An 18,667-nucleotide genomic window follows, 5' to 3' on the forward strand; every position below is an offset into this window, starting at 1 on the left:
TTTCTTAAATCCTCAGCTTGATATTGTCAGCGGGACTATGAACCACTTTCTGAGGATCGTCAGTTTGCAGAAATCACCACTGCTGAAAATCTCCCATCTGTTTTTTTTTTTCTTTTCCCAAAGATTGTAGATGTGTGAGATTTACTATTCACTATTTTCTCAGTGTGAGCTGACCTTTTAATGTTTTTTCAGAGATCTCTTGAGCCAAAGAGACTATTGCATGTCTAGAGAGGGAAAACCACCACTTCAATACAAAACTCAAAATGCACATCTTTAACCTTTGTATTTAAATATTTTGAGATGTATATCAATCACACTTTTCCCCTGCTCACACTGTTTACAATATAATCAGATATGATAATCAGTAGTCTGTTTGGAACACGCAATGGGTAGGGATGGCAGATGCACTGTGCAGTGTTGTCACTACAATATCATGTAATGAGTTGCTTATCAGATGAGAACACTGAAGAGAAATGGCAAAATGCCTGTGTTACTGCAAGGGTAAACAGAAAGTGTGGAACAACTGATGTTTTTCCTTTTTTTACATTGGGAAAAAATGGGAATTATTTCATCAAGAAGTCACCTTATCTAGAATGAGGTACAATAACTATCCCCTTTGCACTTTGATAACAGAAGAGGGACTGACACACTTAACATTTCCCTCATGCCGAACAAAGGAATCAGGAGCAGGATCCTCAATTCCTTATTCAAATGCTTTTGCATCCAATTTCGTCCTCCCCCTCCCCCCTAGAATACTTTGTCTTTGAATATGTCATACAAATTGCCAGTATATCCATCTTCTTGGGTATTGTATGGAGATGTGCTTTTATTGTCAGTGAGCTATTATGCCATTATTGCTCATCACATCAGAATGTTCAGACCTCTGTCACTCTATCCCCCTATGAGGAGTCTTGGCACAATAGAGTTTCCACAAAGCTCCCATTGTAATTAGAATCAGGACTCTTGCATTTTACATCAAGACTTGCGCACAAATGGCCTGACTTCAAAAGTGTGAGGCAGTTTGTAAGTTTAAGGGGCTATTACGGATGCTTAATTCAATGTTTGCTTGTGTAGAGCCTATTTGGGGATATATTGCATTATGCATTTCATACATTATTCAATTACATTATCACACATTATACATTATATAGTGTACATTAGAGGAACCGCGTTCAAAAGCTCTTGTTGTAATGTTTGAAGATCACCCGTACTTGATGTCTCCTTGTCAGTCTTTTCTTATCCTGGTGAATACCTTTTCATAGCACTGATGGCCACCATGAACTGATCTTAATGTGATTGATGTGCTTTTTCCCCACACTAATTATTTGGTGATTTTCCATTAAAAAGAGAAAAACCGATGATACCATCTTTACACTTTGATGGTAATCATAAGAATGAGGCTTGATCTTGTCTTTGATCTTTAAAATAAGTCATATCTGTGTTTAATCTGAGAAATGGGCAGTCTGGTAATTGCTGTATTCTACATAATCCTATTTTTGAAAGTTATGACACACATATTTTTACCTATTCTACAGGATGGTTTGTGTGAGCAGATACCACACACAATCGATGACATTTCACACAGTTGTCATGTAGTCTGTTCAGGTTACTCAAAGTCTCAAACTGAAAATATGTTGGAGGTGTTACCTCTGCGTTATAAATCATTTCTATGACTACAACGACCAACATTACCCACCCTAAAGTCTTTATCAACTTCATCACATGATTGCAATGAATGGATTTTGTGTGATTATATGTGCAAAATTAGTTTCGGCAGCGCTTGATAGAGAAGATTGTATGAAAGCATTGGTCATTCAGTTACTGAATAGCGTGCCGGGGTAGAGAGCAACACATTCGCAGCAGCACCTGTCGCCTATTGTTTGGCGGGGGATTTTTGTGAAGAAAATGGCACAAACTGTCTGTTTGTCTTTACTGAGTCAATTTTGATATTTCAGAAAAATATTTCTGAAAAGAAATGGAAGGAGGAAGGTGTTGCATTTACAGTGTTGGAGTCATTTTAATTTTTAAAGTCTAAACATGTGATGATGTTGCCTGTGGCCTTTCTAGTGTTAACAGACACTTTCATATGGGATATCTTACGCAGATTACGTTTACATATAATTAATTTATAAAGCTGAATGTTACCTTGCTTAAGGATACGGCAGCACCCCAGCTGGCACCCAATCGAATCCATAACCTTTGAATTGCAGATTCAACACTATTTAGTCTGTATATCTGTTCTTTATTCTTTCCAGACAGTTGTTCATGCTGTTGTGATGCACCACGATGAAGCAGAATAGATTTTGCCTTTGGACAATGCAGATCAGGATTTTAATATTCAGCCCCAGGAACCTGAATCCCAAAATGGCACCAAGGCATATAATTACATCGAAGCTGCTCACAAAATTAAAGGCAGTGATATGCTGATTATAATTTCTTCCACATGCAGTAGCCTAATGCGTGTCAATTGTATAGACTATTTATTGCCTTGATCAATCCTTAATATAACTGATAAAATTATCATTAAAATGAACTGATATAACAAGTCTGATCTCATGCCATTGGTGTCATTATGGTCAGACATCAACCTACCAGCATGAAGGGCACAGGAACAAGTCCTTTTGCATTATGCCCAACATTTACAAACTGGTGATATTCATAGAAGCCTCAAAATACTATGATCTGTATTCAATCCACATTTGTCCTTAAGTTTGACTTACAAGTAAATGCAAGCCTTCTGCTTTTCTTCACTTTTTCTTGGCGAGGTGGCTGTAGTGATTGCTGAACTTGGCAAACTGTGTTGGTAAAGAAAGAAATTTCATTGGTATTTATTAATCCAAAAAATGTATGTTGCAGACAAATGTTGATTGAAACCCTGCCTACATAAAATTGCACTTTGTAGAAAACTTGGTTACCATCTAGGACTTAATGGCTAATTTAAATATTTAAAATTTAAACTCGCCTGCTTCTTTTGTTAATTGTAATTGGCAGGACAGTATTGTTTTGATTTGTTGAGATTGTATTTCTTTATGAATATCCTTTCCAATTCACCATTTTATGAGGTGAATTTATTTATCGTTGTAATGTTCTAGTAAACTGACAGCGAGAGGAAGATGAGGTGCAGAACTGGGGCTGCAATGGGAAGAAAGGAAGACATTGTTGATTTTGATTATCAGAGCCGACATTAAAATTAACTATGCTAGGAAACACACGTCAAAGAAAATAATGTGTGTATGTGTCTGTGTAGGTGTGTCTTTGTGTGTGATATATACTGTGTGTGTGTGTATGTGAGAGAGAGAGAGAGAGAGGGAGCAGCAGCAGAGAGACTAAATATGTCAACCTCACAAGTCAGAATATTTATTCTGATTGCAAATGGATTATGCAGCGTTGCAAGTTTGACTGGGTTTATTTCAAAGAGTCAGAGAGACGGTGAGGCAGTTCTGAGGGAGTAGTCTGCGTGTTTGCATTCTGTGCCACTTTCTGTTGCAGCTTTGAAGCAGGAGAAAGCTGATGATCAAGTTCAGTAAGACTTTGGTCCTCAAACATTGAAAGAAAAATATTTTTGTGGCCTGAATTGCTCTGTTATGCTGAAAATGTGACGGGCACCGCATTCAGGTTTGAATGGTTCAGCGTTGTCATGTCTTGTTTTCATGATCAGCTTGCAGCATCAACCTCACTGGCATACATATCCTATGCTTATCTGCTTTTCTGTCTAGTCTGTACTCATTGAACCTTTCTCTCCACTCTCAGCTGGAAGCCGCAGTAGATAGATGGGTGCATATTATAATGGCAGAAAAAGATGTATGTCGCTGTCCAAGAATAACGAATTTCAAATAAAAACCTCCAGGCAACCAGTGCTAGTTAGACTCTTCGAACAGCTGTAGGTAAATAAATATCGAACTGCCTTTTACTGAAACAAATTGAAAAAGGAACACCTTGTAGCTAGGAAATAGAAAGTCCTTTTCTTAACCAACAGGCCAAATCTGAGCCTGTGGCAGGTGAGTCATCCAATCTAACGCTGACTGAAATAGGTATATTGGGCAAGAGCACCATTTTTGCCCTATTTGAAATACCGATCAGCAGTGTACAGCAATCGCAGTGATGTATTGATCAATATTCTATTTTGGAATAGGAATTATACAATGATCATAATGTCTGGCTGTTTTTAATTTCAACTGCGAAGATTTCTGAAAAACAAAATGAGTCACTACACTATGAGCGGAAGGGATGAGTGGGAAGAGGGGAGGGAGCCCATGGGCTAGGGCCCAGTGAATAATCTACTGCTACGAGCTCTCCTGGTTTATTAGAAGTGCTTTCATTCCTTCTGGGTGCTCGCACTGTTGGATACCCCTTTCTGCTCAGTGGCAGCTCCTGCAGTGCACAAGCTGTGCTGCTACATCCCAGCAATGAAAAAATGCATAGACAAATGCATAGACGAGTCAAACATACACTGGATGGACTCCTTCCCTAATGGATGTCAGGACTGAACCTTTTAAACGTTTACGTGAGCATTCTGTTCTTCATTTTTAGGGCCTTGTCACCCAAATCCCTGTCACAATGGAGGAGTGTGTGAAATCAGTGAGACGTACAGAGGCGACACCTTCATTGGATACGTGTGCAAGTGCCCACCTGGCTTCAGCGGAATCCGCTGCCAACACAGTGAGTTTGCTGTTCCTATTTCACTATTTTACACGCCCACATACAAACAGTGTGTGGCCATGCCATTAAAGCCTCAATATAGAATCGGCATTTGCAATATACAGCATAACTGAGTAATACTCTTCTAAAGACATAGCTGAAATGAAATTAGAAAACTAGTCAATTAGCTGCCTCTGTTTTATTTTGCTAAGAGGATAGCAAAGGACCTTATCGGACTTCTGTGGGCCCATAGCAGTACAGGTTCATTCAGAATACATAGATGCACAGTAGTACGATTTGCCAAAAATCCATACTAAGGAGTATCTTCACAAATGTGACGTGAGTTTCCTACTGAGAAGAACTGAGACGAATGTAGCATGCATTAAATGAGGTTAGATAAGCAATGCTCCTGAAAACACACATTGACATTCACTCCAAAAAAGAATCAGCATATTTATTTTCCATCTTCAGTACCGTGTAGCAAAAAGCTGTGAAGTAGATCACATTCCATAATGAGAATCGCATCCCTTTCAACATTCCTGTTATTACCACACATTTCTATTCAGTTTGCGCCCGCTTTGATTGTAAGGGAAAACTTATCTCAGATGCGTCACTCAAATGTGAGTCAAAAGGACAGGACTGATTGAACCCGCGCCACTGTTTTCACAACTTTCAAGTTCGGAATGCCACAATGTCTTTCATTAGTCAGCGTGATTGGCTCGCTAATTAAATCTGTCACACACAGAATCCCTGGCCCATCTAATCGATGTCTTCCTATCAATTCTTTGTCATTGGAGACTTTGAATACGTTCAGCCTCACATGAAGATTGACTGTTGCTGCGAACATTTACAAGTTGAAGCAGCAGCAATCCCCAAGCTCTTCGAACCTATTCTCAAGTCATTAGGAACGGAACTCTTGATACTTCAGTGTTTTTGCCATTTTGTTTGCCATTATTGTACAACCAGTTTCAGTTACTTTAGGACTTTCTGTTCCTTACAAAAGTATCACGTGAAAATGACAATTTCATATGTTGACAAAATCCCTACATGCAAAAACAGAACATGACATTACAGAAATGTAATCATTTGAAATTCAAATTCCACATTCACAACTGGCTTTTTCAAATGTGAATTACAATCTTTGCATGTGAAATCAAAACATGTGACTTGTAATATGATAGGTTACCCTTTCTTGCTCTCATTGTATAAGTGGGATTATTTTTATAGTTCACATGTGTACTCTGCTTCTCATGTGGTTTTTGGACACGTGGTTTTTGAACTCATGTGATTCTTCCATAGTCCCAGGTTTACCCTTGTTTTTTGGTGATACTGAAACATGAAAGTTCATTAATTCAGCCAACCCCCCCCCCCCCTTGCTGTTTAAGGTACAGTAAGTGATGCTCATCCAAGGTACTAAAAAAACTCGACTCATATAAAAAAGGAAAAAAATATACAGTTGCTCAGTTGGTCTCACAACAACATTGGGAAACACCGCACACATTTTTAATGAGTCATCTGAATTTCCTCGCTGATTGATAACTTTAGAATCCACTGCGGCTACTGCAGGAAAAACTGACAAGAGAATGCCCCATACAGGAGACTGGCCATAAACTGACTGCAGCAGCAAGTAATTGTTTCCATGTTTCCAGTCTAAGAATCCTCTTGTTCATAAAAGCTCCATAGAGGCAAGCAATCTCCATAGTAGCAAACAATCACTATATGGAAGCATTTATGACATTACCTTGTTGCCAGATAGCCTGTAGTTTAGTCCATATCGAGCACTGCTGTCACACTGCAAGCAAGCACGCAGGAATATTGATGCCAAGAAGTGTTATGCATGTCGTATTAAGATGCCTTTGTCCAATGATTTCAAACAAATATTCAGACATACGTGCTAGTCAAATTACTGTCCTGTTCATTTATAAAAGTACAAAATGCATTCTGTTTGAAACAAACACTGTCAGTGAATTTTCTGCTGTTCACTTAGGTAAATCCACTTGAGCTCATGTGAGCTTTTTGGTTGTAACAATGTGGTGTCAGGAACACTTCCTAAACAGTGTTGAAGGTGTGCCTCAATAGACCTTGCGCTGAAACTGAGTAAGTCACAAGGTGCACTGTCTGCATGAGTTGGTGCCACCATAATAAGGCAAGAAAAAAAAAATTGTAATATTTAATTTTTGTACATTATTCCTAATGTGCTGTAGTTTTGTCCTATGTGTGTTGCATTGTATTGCATGTACATCCACTTACAGGCTTTGCCACTACAGATTAATTACCAAAAAAAGAAGCAAAACAAACATTTGTATAACATACTTCCTAGGATGTATTCATATATCAATGGCCAACTTTCCTTTCCCTATACTTGAATGGAATTGTTACTTATTTTTTATTCACAAACACAGTTTATCAAGTTCAGTGATCAAGTTTAGTTTACGTATAAAATATGATTTCCTACAATTATTAGTAAAATTAAGGCCAATGAGGGACACAGGCAGCAGAATTTCACCAATTAAAAGATAAAGCAGTCATCATTTTTGTCCATCATATTACAGCTTCCTTTGCTGCCCCATGGTGGCTTTAATCGCATGCATAATAGACATCTTCACTTGAGTCGTGATAACATCATCTGTGAGCAGGCTTGATTAAAATGCCTTTCCCGTATTGTGAACTAGAAGTATGTCAAAAAGAAACCAAGGAAAGACAGTCTAACTTGGAGAGAGAGGAAACCAGAGAAAAAGTGTGTGAATGTGGTTTGTACATTTATTATTATTATTATTATTATTATTATTATTTTGGTCCGTCACTTCCCTGGATATGCACTGCTACCGAAATCTGCTGTGCATGTTCCATATCTCAGCCCAGCACTATAATTAATGCATTGTCCCCCCAAACAGCGAAGCTTCAGAGCTGAGCTGTCAGACAGATTGAACAACGGCTCTTGAAATCCGAAGTCTTGAGATTAGGGGGAAATATCGCCATCTACTTGGTTCTCTGGCTGTCTCAGCCGGGGCTGACACTCGACCTAATTTAGTGCATTCTCCCCTGCCATATGTCCAGCCGAGTCTTTGTCAGGGGGATTAGCATCGTTCGGGCAGTCCAGCGCTGATGCACGGCTTCCTAAGTCAGGGCAAATCAATGGCAAAAATTATGAGTTTTCTTCACAAAACTATTATCTCCTCTCCTGGAACAGACTATGTCATTTTGAGGTGCCAATCCTGACTGCAAAAGAAGAGAGGTCTGGAACTCTGGTGCTGTGATCCCATGTCATTTATTAAACTCAAAGTGGAAACTCAGCCAAAAATACTGATTTAATATTGTTAAGGTGAGGGCCAATGTGATCTAATTTCTAAGATAATCATGTATTCCACAATAGAGAAAAATTTTCCAACCCCAAATGATGAAGCCTAGAGAGTACTTCAGTTGCACCCAAAATACTGTTATTGTGGCTTCAGAAATTTAAAATTATTTATCACAATTGCATGATATTCTCCAGTCTAAAGACATATTACCTAAATAATAGGTGTTATCTCCAAATGATATCAGAGGTTTTGTATGACAATGACAAAATCATTTCAACAGATACTGATAAAAGAGCATTCGTTCTGACACAAGATCTGTAAGATATATATATTACCCTTTATACTTTGAGCAGTGATAATGTTTTTGACAGTGTAAAGTCTTTGTAAAAGACATTCTGAAACATCCAAAAGAAATTTGCACAAAAAATAAGATCATTTCTAAAAAAAAAAAAAAAAAAAAAATGTCTAATTCAACCATTTCTATGTATTCCAATTCCTTGGATGGTGAGTTATGCAAATGTCATCCTTCTACCCCTTGAACATGTGTCAGAAGCCCTAAAGGGAAGCCTGTTTAAGTCGGATTTATCCTGTGATGGTCCATTTGGTTAAGCAGATGGATGAGAGCTTCAGTGAACCTCTGCGGTATCCAGTCTGTTTTGAAGTGTGGTGCGTGTGACTAAGATTGTCTCAAACTGTGTTGAGAAGATATATTTTTTCCACTTCTGCTGAGATGTAATTTATCCTTTCCGGATGCCTTTTTGCGCCTTAAGAACAGATGAAATAATCGCAACATGGGACATCAGATAAAATGGCACCAACAAACATAGCCATTGTTCTGCAAAGAGCCCAATTCACTTCACCGCAGGGTCGAGCTGTACTGATACCTTTTTAAAAAATCATTAAAGGCCTCTTTTTTTTTTTTTTTGAAGCTCACACATTTATTTGATTTCTGTTCATGGAAGATAAGTTTCCCATAGGTTCTTCTCAATTGCAGTCAGTGCACAACGAATGGCAGTAGATTTTCTGTTGAGTCCATGAAGATACAGTGCCATGAGAAACTTAACTTAACCAACCACAATGATAAATGCGGCAAACATTTAATGCATCCAATAACTAAGAATCTCTTTGATTTCTCTCACGGCAGGTCTTTCTATGATTGCTACCATTTAAGCGTGACTGTTCCCTGATTCCTTGTAAAAAAAAGTTGGCAACAGAAGCTTTAAGGCACGCCCAACTCAATTCTGGTAATTTTGTGACTAGAAACTATAGCAGGCCTATGGAGCAGTTGTAAAAGAAGTTCAAGAGGAATAAATTGCCATTGAGTTTAGTGGTTTCTTTCCCTTTAATACTGCATCAAGGCCAGAGCACCTGGCAGTTTTGTCCTGTCTGATTATGTACTTGTCCAATATACTTATTTGGCACCTCAGGATGATTGCCTGCTTACTAGAAGAGGAATATGTGGTCCATACTTGCATAGCTGAATGTAAGCCTAAAGTAAGCATTTTATTTATTATTTGAAATGTATTTCTTTGTATTATAATTTGTACTAAATGATGTTTGTAGCCTGTACCAGAGCATGTGAGTGGTTGGAGATGTTGCTTCTGGTTCATGAGTGTTGCTTTAAATGTGACAGTTTTTGGATTTTGCTCATACACTCAGAAAATATTTAGTTAAGCACTATGACATTTTCCTTAAAAATTCAGTTTTGGAATGTCAATAGTCATTACCTATTCAGGTTATGATCATAACTTTATCAAGTCAAACACAATTTAAACCAAAGTACAAGCATTCTTAAGACCTAGGTGGCTAATTGTAAGAAGGACAGATTAATTGTAACAGTAAATGAAAAAGCCCTATAATGCGTGTACAGCATATCTTTTGCACATACTAATGTTAGGAAACACATTTCCAATGATAACATGAGACCAGCCACATCCTCAGATTATGAAGCTTGGGGCTTTATTTATGAAAAAAAGACTGAACAAGCATTGATGTACAAGATGTACATTGATGCTTGTTTAACACCCAGGTATTTGCTTTTTCAAAGCAAATAGCCTACGATACAGACGGATTTGGTGTGTGCTTATTATTAATGACTGTGACCAGGTGTTTGTTTCTTTTCCATTAATCACTTGGAGCATCCAGAAGATGATGCTATTTCAATGCAACAAGCAAATTAGCTGAACACATTTAACATTAAACACTGAACTTAAAAAGTCAAACATGTTAATGAGTAGAATTAATGCCTTTAACAACATTTAAAATGTCTAAAGGTTCTCTAAAAGGACACTACATGGTTGCGAATGAGCAATATTGGACCAAAACTGGAGCAAGAGAAAAGACAGACGCTTCGTCCTTTGAAACCCAGCTCCACACAGTAAAATTACGGCCTCTCCCCTCCTCGCTTCGCTCTTCTCACATGTTCTGAACTGTTCTGCTGTGTATGTTCACCATAATGATATTGCAATGCTCGGCAGCCAAAAAGCCTATCCCGGTCAACCAAATGCAAAATAAACCATCAAGTAGTTCAATAGTCGTAGTTTCAATATCAAGCTGTGAGACAAAAAGGTGAGCGTGCTACTAAAATGAATCACTTCCACTGATATGAAATCTAAATACTATCAAAATGAGACGGAGGATCATGATGTGTGCAGTATTCCTTTGCGGTGTTTGTTAATACTATTTCTCAATAATACGTTCAAAAGATTTAGGTTTACAAATTCATTTTATACACCCTTTTCTGACATATGGACTCTGCCATCCTTATGTGGTACCAAAATGCTCAGTCAGTACTTGCGACTCTGTTGTCCTTGTCTCTGGAAATGAGGATTCTATCAAACGATGCCTGATTTTGTCAGTGTTATTGTAAGAATGCTGTGCACTGGTGCTGTCATTATTTAAATGATAAATTACCGATGTTCCCGACCACGCACTGAGGCAGATTGGCAGAGCACTTGATGCGAAATAGGCAATTATTGTAATGAAGTGTCATGCTGTCGATTGTGCGATTGCCCTGTGGGCACGTGGGTAGAGAGGAAGTGAGTTCAGTCGCTCAGAAGGACGGGAATATTTTCTGTCTTTGAAAATATTGTTGTACCATACTAAAAAAGTATGGTACAACCCAGATAGCAACATCAGGTAGTACTATGAGAAAACCTGATAAACACACAGCAAAAACTACAAAGGATTAAAAAAAAAAAAAAAAAAAAAAGATCTAGTATTCTTGAATGGCTAAGCCAAAACCCAAAATTTAAAACCTGTAATATTATGTGATATGAACAGAAAATTGCAGTCCATTGAAAACTGGTCAGAATTGCAGAAACTTTGCATGTACGAATGAACAAAAATTCCTTTAGACCTGCACAATTTAGACCTGCACAAATCAAACTGACTTACCAAAAAAGAATCAAGAGTTGTAATTGCTACTAATTAGTTTACCAATTATCCATAAATTAATGATTTTCAGTGAAGTATTGGATGAATACCAGCTGTTAACTCATTAATATGGAAACAGTTGATTTGTTAGCCATCATTTTGATTAGTCATTAATAATTACCCATTCCAAAGTCTTGTGAATACTTCTTGCCTCATCTACTTTTACAGTTTTTGTCTGAACTGGGCTTTAAAAGGGTAATGTTACTTATACTAAGAAAAAAATAAGCCTTAAAAAAGACTAAATGAAATATCAATTCATAGCACACTGTTACTCCTTAAATATTTCTCTTGAATTTTGAGCATTTTGCAAGAAATGGTAACTTATCCAGATTTCAGAAGAGGAATGATTTTCAAGGGTTTTCATGCACCCTTAAGCATACAGGAGCTTTTGCAAATGAGGTAAATCTGTATAGCAGTTTGTGTGGGCTGTTATGTGGATTGGTTTTTGCCAAAAAGGAAAAATTAAACCATTAAATGGTTTTTTTCCTCTACAGTTTACAGGAGCATTCATGCTACTTCCGTGGACTTAAACTTCACAATTAATTTGGTTCGGCATAGCTTTCTTGACACTTTAAAATTTTGACTGACTTTTCAGACAGACTTTCAGGAGTATTTTTATTTTATTTTACATTTTTATTATCATGTATCAGCCATTGTGTCTGATTTCTTGACAGCAAGAACATCCCTTTTAAGAAGAAAGGCAGTTGGCTGTGAATGAAGTTTTATCAGAAATATTTTTGATATATACTGCCATATTTTTCTGTTCAGATCCACTATCATACACCAGTATGTTACATTACAATCACATGGCAAATGCTGTTATCCAGAGTGATGGACAATGACAGTGTTTGTCTCAGGAATTTTCAAATGTGTTATCACCAAGAAGTTACACAGGCATATTTTACATCAATAAGTGTAATGTTAACCTAACAAACAACTATTTGTATTGTAACATGAAAGTGGCTCATCCTGTTAAGGCTCTGTTGTAGTGCACGGATGGGTCGCACAGTCTGGTAGTAAACCTGGACTGCTCCGTAGGATTGAGAACATATTTGTACTGCGTTTTGGGACAAAGACACAAAGAACATTAGTAATCCCTGATGTTAATACTGTGACCCTCTGTGCATACTTTTCAAATTGCCTTTAGTTTGTTAAAGTTAAAATATAGTGAGAGATTCAGCATCTAGGACTATTTCTCATTCTCTTCATTTTGGTTGTAAAAAAAAATTATTTCACTTTTTATTCAAAACCAACCAAGGTCAGTTTTATACGAACCGTGTCTGTAGAAATTCAAACAGCTGAAATTGTGTGCATAATCAAAACAGTGCTTAGCGAGTTCTTTTTATTGCCTTTTTGTGGGGTACGTGGAAAAGAACACAAAGATAGCAGGGATGAAATGACTCTTTAATACTCATGGAAATGATTGACCAAAAAAGTGACCAAAGTGTTTTGCATGTTGTAATTAGGTGTTCCTTCCTACTGAAGATATTTTAAATACAATTTGGTTTTGCTTTCAGATATGGTCTGATTCACCTCAGATGAGAGAAATACAATATATGATGTTCTCCTAGAGCTGCACATATAAATTATTCACTATTGTCTTTGGAAAAGTGAAAGACAGAAAGGCAGGAAGCATTACAAATACATGTCGGGAGCATAGATTGATTGCTGAGATTTGTACAGCATACGGTCTCCAACCAAATGAAAAAAGCCTCATTGACTTGCATCGTGGTTACAGACCTGTCTACCTTTATGTTTGCTTCAGACACGTCTGGACGGCTGGAAAATGAAATATGCTGTCTATTTTCAGTGGGGTTTGTGTGTGTGTGTGTGTGTGTGTGTCAGAGAGAGAGAGAGAGGAACTAAATGACCGAGAAAATGTCAGCGTTTTTATTATTTTTAAATTAGAATATGCTCTTATATTCTGGTAAAGCTGAATACATAAATAAAATAGCATGATTAAAGAGGGGGAAAAGGAATATAAAGGGGATAGATGTAGAAAAGGGAGAAAGAATACCTGTGGTTCAGACCTGGTGACTGAGATGGCCACGCCTTATGGAAAACATTGCCATGCTCATCACACCACTGAGTCACTGCACATGCTCTGTTGATCCTGGAAGACACCTTCCTGGGAGGAAAGAAATGCTGCCATATGGGAGGATGGTCAAAAGTAGCAATTCATATTGCTCACACCTTATAAGGGGATGAACCATTACAGATGCAGCAGAACCCTTCACTGTTGGAACCTTCTTTAGGTGTGCACAACACATGTACTTGCATCATTAACCATGTTCTCAACAAATGGACATTTGACCACATCACATTTCTTCACTGGGTCGGTAGTCCACAGGCTGTGCTCTTTGCCCATTGTTGTGTTCACATCCAGGCCTATTGAAATTGTGAATATATGAAATTGCACTGAACCTTGATTCATTTTCTGACTGGTTAGTCAAATGTAACAGCCAGACTCCCCAACCTTATGGATGACTTAACTTCTTAGCCTACCTAATTGGTTGCGTTTAATTTGACAGAAAGATGTCGATGATGCCTCCAGAAGATTGAAGTAGGAGGAGGAGACAGGAATGGGTCATGCCAGATTTTGTAAAAAGCCCAAGGACAACAGCCCAGTGTGACTTTAAACGCTCAATTTAAATTGAGTCAATTAAAAAAAGAAAATGATCATGATTAATTACGTCTCACCCTGCATGAATGATTCTTACAGTCTCTTCAGGCTAATTATTAATATGAAAAAAAAAATAATGTAAGTGTAATTAGAAGAAAAGCTCATGCTGAATCATATTTGTTCATATGGGTTGTGGCAGGGTCTATGGGGCATGAGCTGAACAAGAGCAAAACCTTTTTTTGTGATTTTCCTATTCCCCAGTTGAGCATCCTTTTTCATTGTCTTTGATTAGATGTTCATTTTAATTTGTTTTAGTTTATTTCTTCTTGAGATGTTTGCCGCTTAGATAGTGAGACGCTTTCCGGAAACACTTTATTTATTTATTTATTTTCCCTTTGGCTGTTTGATTGAAACCCAAAGGGAAATTTAGAGCAAAGCCAAATGTCAGCGGGTTGTATTGGCTTATGGCTGTACAGTTGGGATAGTCCCAGAGGAGGCTGTAGTGACCTAGCTTGTGAAACTTTAGTCTGCAGGGCAGGAGAGGGACTGAGGCTGACATCTTGGAGTACGAAGGGGGCGGAGAGCACCACTGTACTGCGCTGTGAACCCAAACAGTCTGGGACATTCAGACCACTTTAAGGGATGCCTCTAAATAAAGATTGACAGCAGTCAAAGCCATTATAAATCTCTTGACCAATCTAATAGCGGAACTGCCTGCACTTTAGTCTTGCAGAGTGAATACGAGGCTGACAGGATGACAGCACACACATCACACCACAGGCGACCAGCTCTGACACCCGTCACATCCAAGGTTGAATACCAAAGGCAGATTCAGCAATGGGTCGATGCTGGGAAGGAAATGCGTGAACGCCGCTCATTTTCCTAGGAAAGGAAGGATTATTTTCTTATTTATTGCACCACTTTCCACTGGTTCAACTCAATCACCTTTTAATGAGGGGAGAGAACAGTTTCCCCCTTTCCCACACTGGCCTAAGATTTTAGTTTTGTCCTTTTAGAATACCCTCACAAAAAAACATTCACTGTGAAGTGTGCCAGCCTGACTATATGTAGTGCTATACAAAATAAAGACTAGGGATGTCAATAGCTAATCAATTAACTGTTATTCGTGTAATGGTTTGGGGAGGGAGGATACAACCGCACGCAAACAAATATTCAGAATATAAGAGGGGCTCTTTAAGTTGAACAGGGGGAGGTGTTCAACCACTAGGTATCATGAGAGACAGGGAGAGGAAATAAACAAACAAAATGAAGTAAAATAAATGAACAGAAAATTCAACCTCACACTGAGGTAAGGTAAGATAGGAGCAACACAAAGGAGAAAGACTGATAGTAGCGTGAATCAAGTCACCAGAAACCCACTATCAGTATAACAGCTAACTCAAAACTTTGCTCTAAGCTATACCGACTTACCAAGTCTTTTCTTCTCGGAATTACCAAGCACCTTACCGGCTCTTTGCGAAATGAGGATTAGACGCAAAAGCAACGAGGTGCTCTTAGAGGAGAGTTATATAGAATGACCACCAGATGGAACTAATTGACGGTAATTAGGATTCCACCAATCAGCACCGTAGTAGGAGGAAGAATGCTGCACATGTATCAACTGAATACTCGTGCTCGTTTGCTGAAAAGAGAATAGCTCTCGAAATGAGTAGCCAAGTAGCCTGGATAGCACAAAGGAATACGAAACCATGACACGAACATATATCAATTAATTTTATTATTGATTAAACGGTTAGATTTACATTTTTCAATGAATAACCTATCATTGGGGAATAGATTTTACATTAGAGAGACGTTTTTCCATCATGAGATACAAATCCGCTCGACTGGTGGAAAGTTGGTGGAAAGTTTATGTGTCAGGGTTCCCTCAACTGGCAGCATTAGTGCAACGTTATTCGCCCAATAAAATCGGTGCCATCTGAGCACGTCTCTGCTACCGGTCTCACCTTCAGCAGACTGCCCACCAGACTGACCCCGGTGCACACTCGTATTCCTTTACAAAAATGCTTCATGTAATGGCTATATGGGTAACGTTTTACAATATGGTCACGTGAATTGGCATTAACTAATGTAGTTGATAACTGCTAACTACTCAATGTTAACCGTACAGTTTTGTTAATGTATTTGTATATTAATTAATATATTAATTAATGTCAACAACTACATTAGTTAATGCCAATTCATATTGAGATTTTTTTAAAAAAAAGAGTTTATTACAGAGTTAAGCCTTAATAAGCAACATAAATAAACAATTTATTTTGTCACCATCCAAGTGGCAGTGCAGCTAGCCTGTAATAAAAATGTCAGTGATCATGCAGATTTCTCAGGCCGTGAATCCGTGTTTGTATAATCTTGTTTCTTGCTGTTATGGCCTTAACACACAATACAAATCCTGTTTTAATGATTGTTGATTAATTAACCAACAGTTCTGTGTCCTAAGTGCTTCTGCTCATGTAGTTATATACATTAATAATGACAATGATAACACTGTTTGTATTGCCTTTGAACGACCATGAGAGGCACTAAGGGAATTAAGCATGCAACTGACACAATGCATGGCTTCCGTAGATAACTGCATTATCTACTTCTACCTATTTTATTACTGATCTGATATAATGAACCTTTGAATTAATTTCATAGAAATGACCGAAAATGAGGTAATTAAAATCGTCACAATATAGTGGTATCTGAGTATGTTAGCTGAGAAATGTCATACACAGCATACAGGGACAGTTCCTGTGTGGACCCATGATCCAGTAAGACACTTTCTCAGTCATTACACTCAGATGTGACTACACTGTGGATATGTTAATGACTATTTTATGTATGATGCACACATTTGTACATTGGATTTGATTAGCTTTTCAGTAGTCTTGACAAGGCAAGGTTATTCTGGTTTATTATGTATGAACCTAAAGAAGATGGTGTAATGCACACTTAAAATGCATTAGCACTATGGGTTATTGTCAGAGTGATGTATGTGATGATGAGGTCACAAAGCATAGCCTGCGTTCATTGGCTCCCTTGAGGGGACCTGTGGCGGTTCCTCACAAATAACAGGAAATCGACTTCAAATTGAACAAGTCTTCTACTGCCAAATGTAGAGGTGCATGATTCCCATTACCTGGCAAAAGCATGTGCTACACATATCACTAATCTTCTTATAGAATTGTACACTATGCATATTTGGCACTAATAGAAGTTGTGTTTGCTGGTGTATCTCATGATTATAGCTCACAGAAAACATGCCTTTTAATCATCTTAAGTACTCAGCTTCCTCATACACATATTGTACAGTCTTGTGTTCGCAAATATATTCTGGGGACTGATGTTTTTAAACAGTGATCTCTGGGGAATTAAATGTTCCCTTGAAGTTCACGGTGTTCTCAATACAGAATATGAATAGTGGAATCAAAATATGCGGGGGTTTTTTTTGTTTGTTTTTTTCTTTGCAACCAAAAGCAACTTTTTACCTTACAACAGTGAAACCATTATCTCAGTTAGATATTACAGTGCTGAGTAAATTACCCAAAAGCAGGCTACTACTTGAGAAATCAATCCTCTCTGAAATCTACCGGTCACATGCTGCAACACACCCCTTTGGTGGACAGAAGAGTTGGACACAGGGAGATACAGGAATTCCAGAATATACCGGGCTTTATTTTAGATGGAGACAGAGAGTGTGGTCCTACAAAATTTACAGGATCCCGGTAAAAAATATATTAATTAACAGAACAAACTAAAATAACAAAGACAAAATAAACAAAATACCAAACAGTAGCTTTTCAGCTCCTTGCAGCCAGTGCAGCTCCCTTGGTCATAGCCACCTACTGGGAAGACAGCACACTTTAAATACCTAGGTAATGCACTCAAGGTGTGTGCCTACTTAACCAGTAGGCATGGTTCTTTGATTGCTCTGAACCACTCCCACAAACCGGGCCCTGCCACTCTACCCATTGTGACTTTTGCATCTGTTTCAAAACCCTGAATATGTTACAGAATTCCACTCGTTTCTCCCTTCCCTTGCTCCCGTTATTTTGATTGAGCATTCACATATGTACTGGCTCTCTCCTCTTACTGATCAATTTTACAGGGAATTCACAGTTTTGGTTGTTTGTGTGAGCAGGGATCACACACAAATTGACTGCATTTCACGCAGGTGTCTTTAGCCTTATTCTGACTGCATTTGCCAACTTGGCACTTCATCCCAGTCGTGATGGGTGTGCAAGGTGATGCTATGACCATGGCTGTTTTGGCGGCTGCTGCTTCTGTCTTCTGTTGTCATGTAATTTCCACGCTCTCTTGCCAGGTCCATGAAGAAGTCATTTGTCAGTAACTCCAGTTGTTCCTCTGGTCCCATTTGCTTGCATGATTTTGCCATCCTGTAGTCTCTTCAGAGTTTATCTGAAGGCACCGTTTCAGTGGAAAAATTGTAAGTATGTCGGAGGTGTTATCTCCACGGAGTTATAAACCCATTGTTTCTATGACTACAGTGCCCACAATTATTGATCCCCACGCAGAAGTCAGTTATCAAAGTAAATCATCTTCATCAAACAACTGCAGTGAATTTATTTTGTGTGATTATATGTGCAAAATTAGTTTTGATAGCGCGTGGCGCAGCAATTTGTATCAAAGCATTGATTATTCAGTT

The 18,667-nt window shown here is 38.2% G+C and overlaps 1 protein-coding gene across 5 annotated transcripts in view; it reads left to right on the forward strand.

Moving 5' to 3' along the window:
• Window positions 1-18,667, forward strand: part of edil3b (EGF-like repeats and discoidin I-like domains 3b) — a 111,247-nt gene that overhangs the window by 38,537 nt on the left and 54,043 nt on the right. For all 5 annotated transcript variants that reach the window (XM_064308126.1, XM_064308127.1, XM_064308128.1 and 2 more), the window contains one exon: window positions 4,531-4,659. In XM_064308126.1, coding sequence (XP_064164196.1) covers window positions 4,531-4,659 — 129 coding nt within the window. The remainder of the gene's footprint in view (window positions 1-4,530; window positions 4,660-18,667) is intronic.

The sequence above is a fragment of the Anguilla rostrata genome, chromosome 14, assembly GCF_018555375.3.
Source record: "Anguilla rostrata isolate EN2019 chromosome 14, ASM1855537v3, whole genome shotgun sequence".
Classification (NCBI taxonomy): domain Eukaryota; kingdom Metazoa; phylum Chordata; class Actinopteri; order Anguilliformes; family Anguillidae; genus Anguilla; species Anguilla rostrata.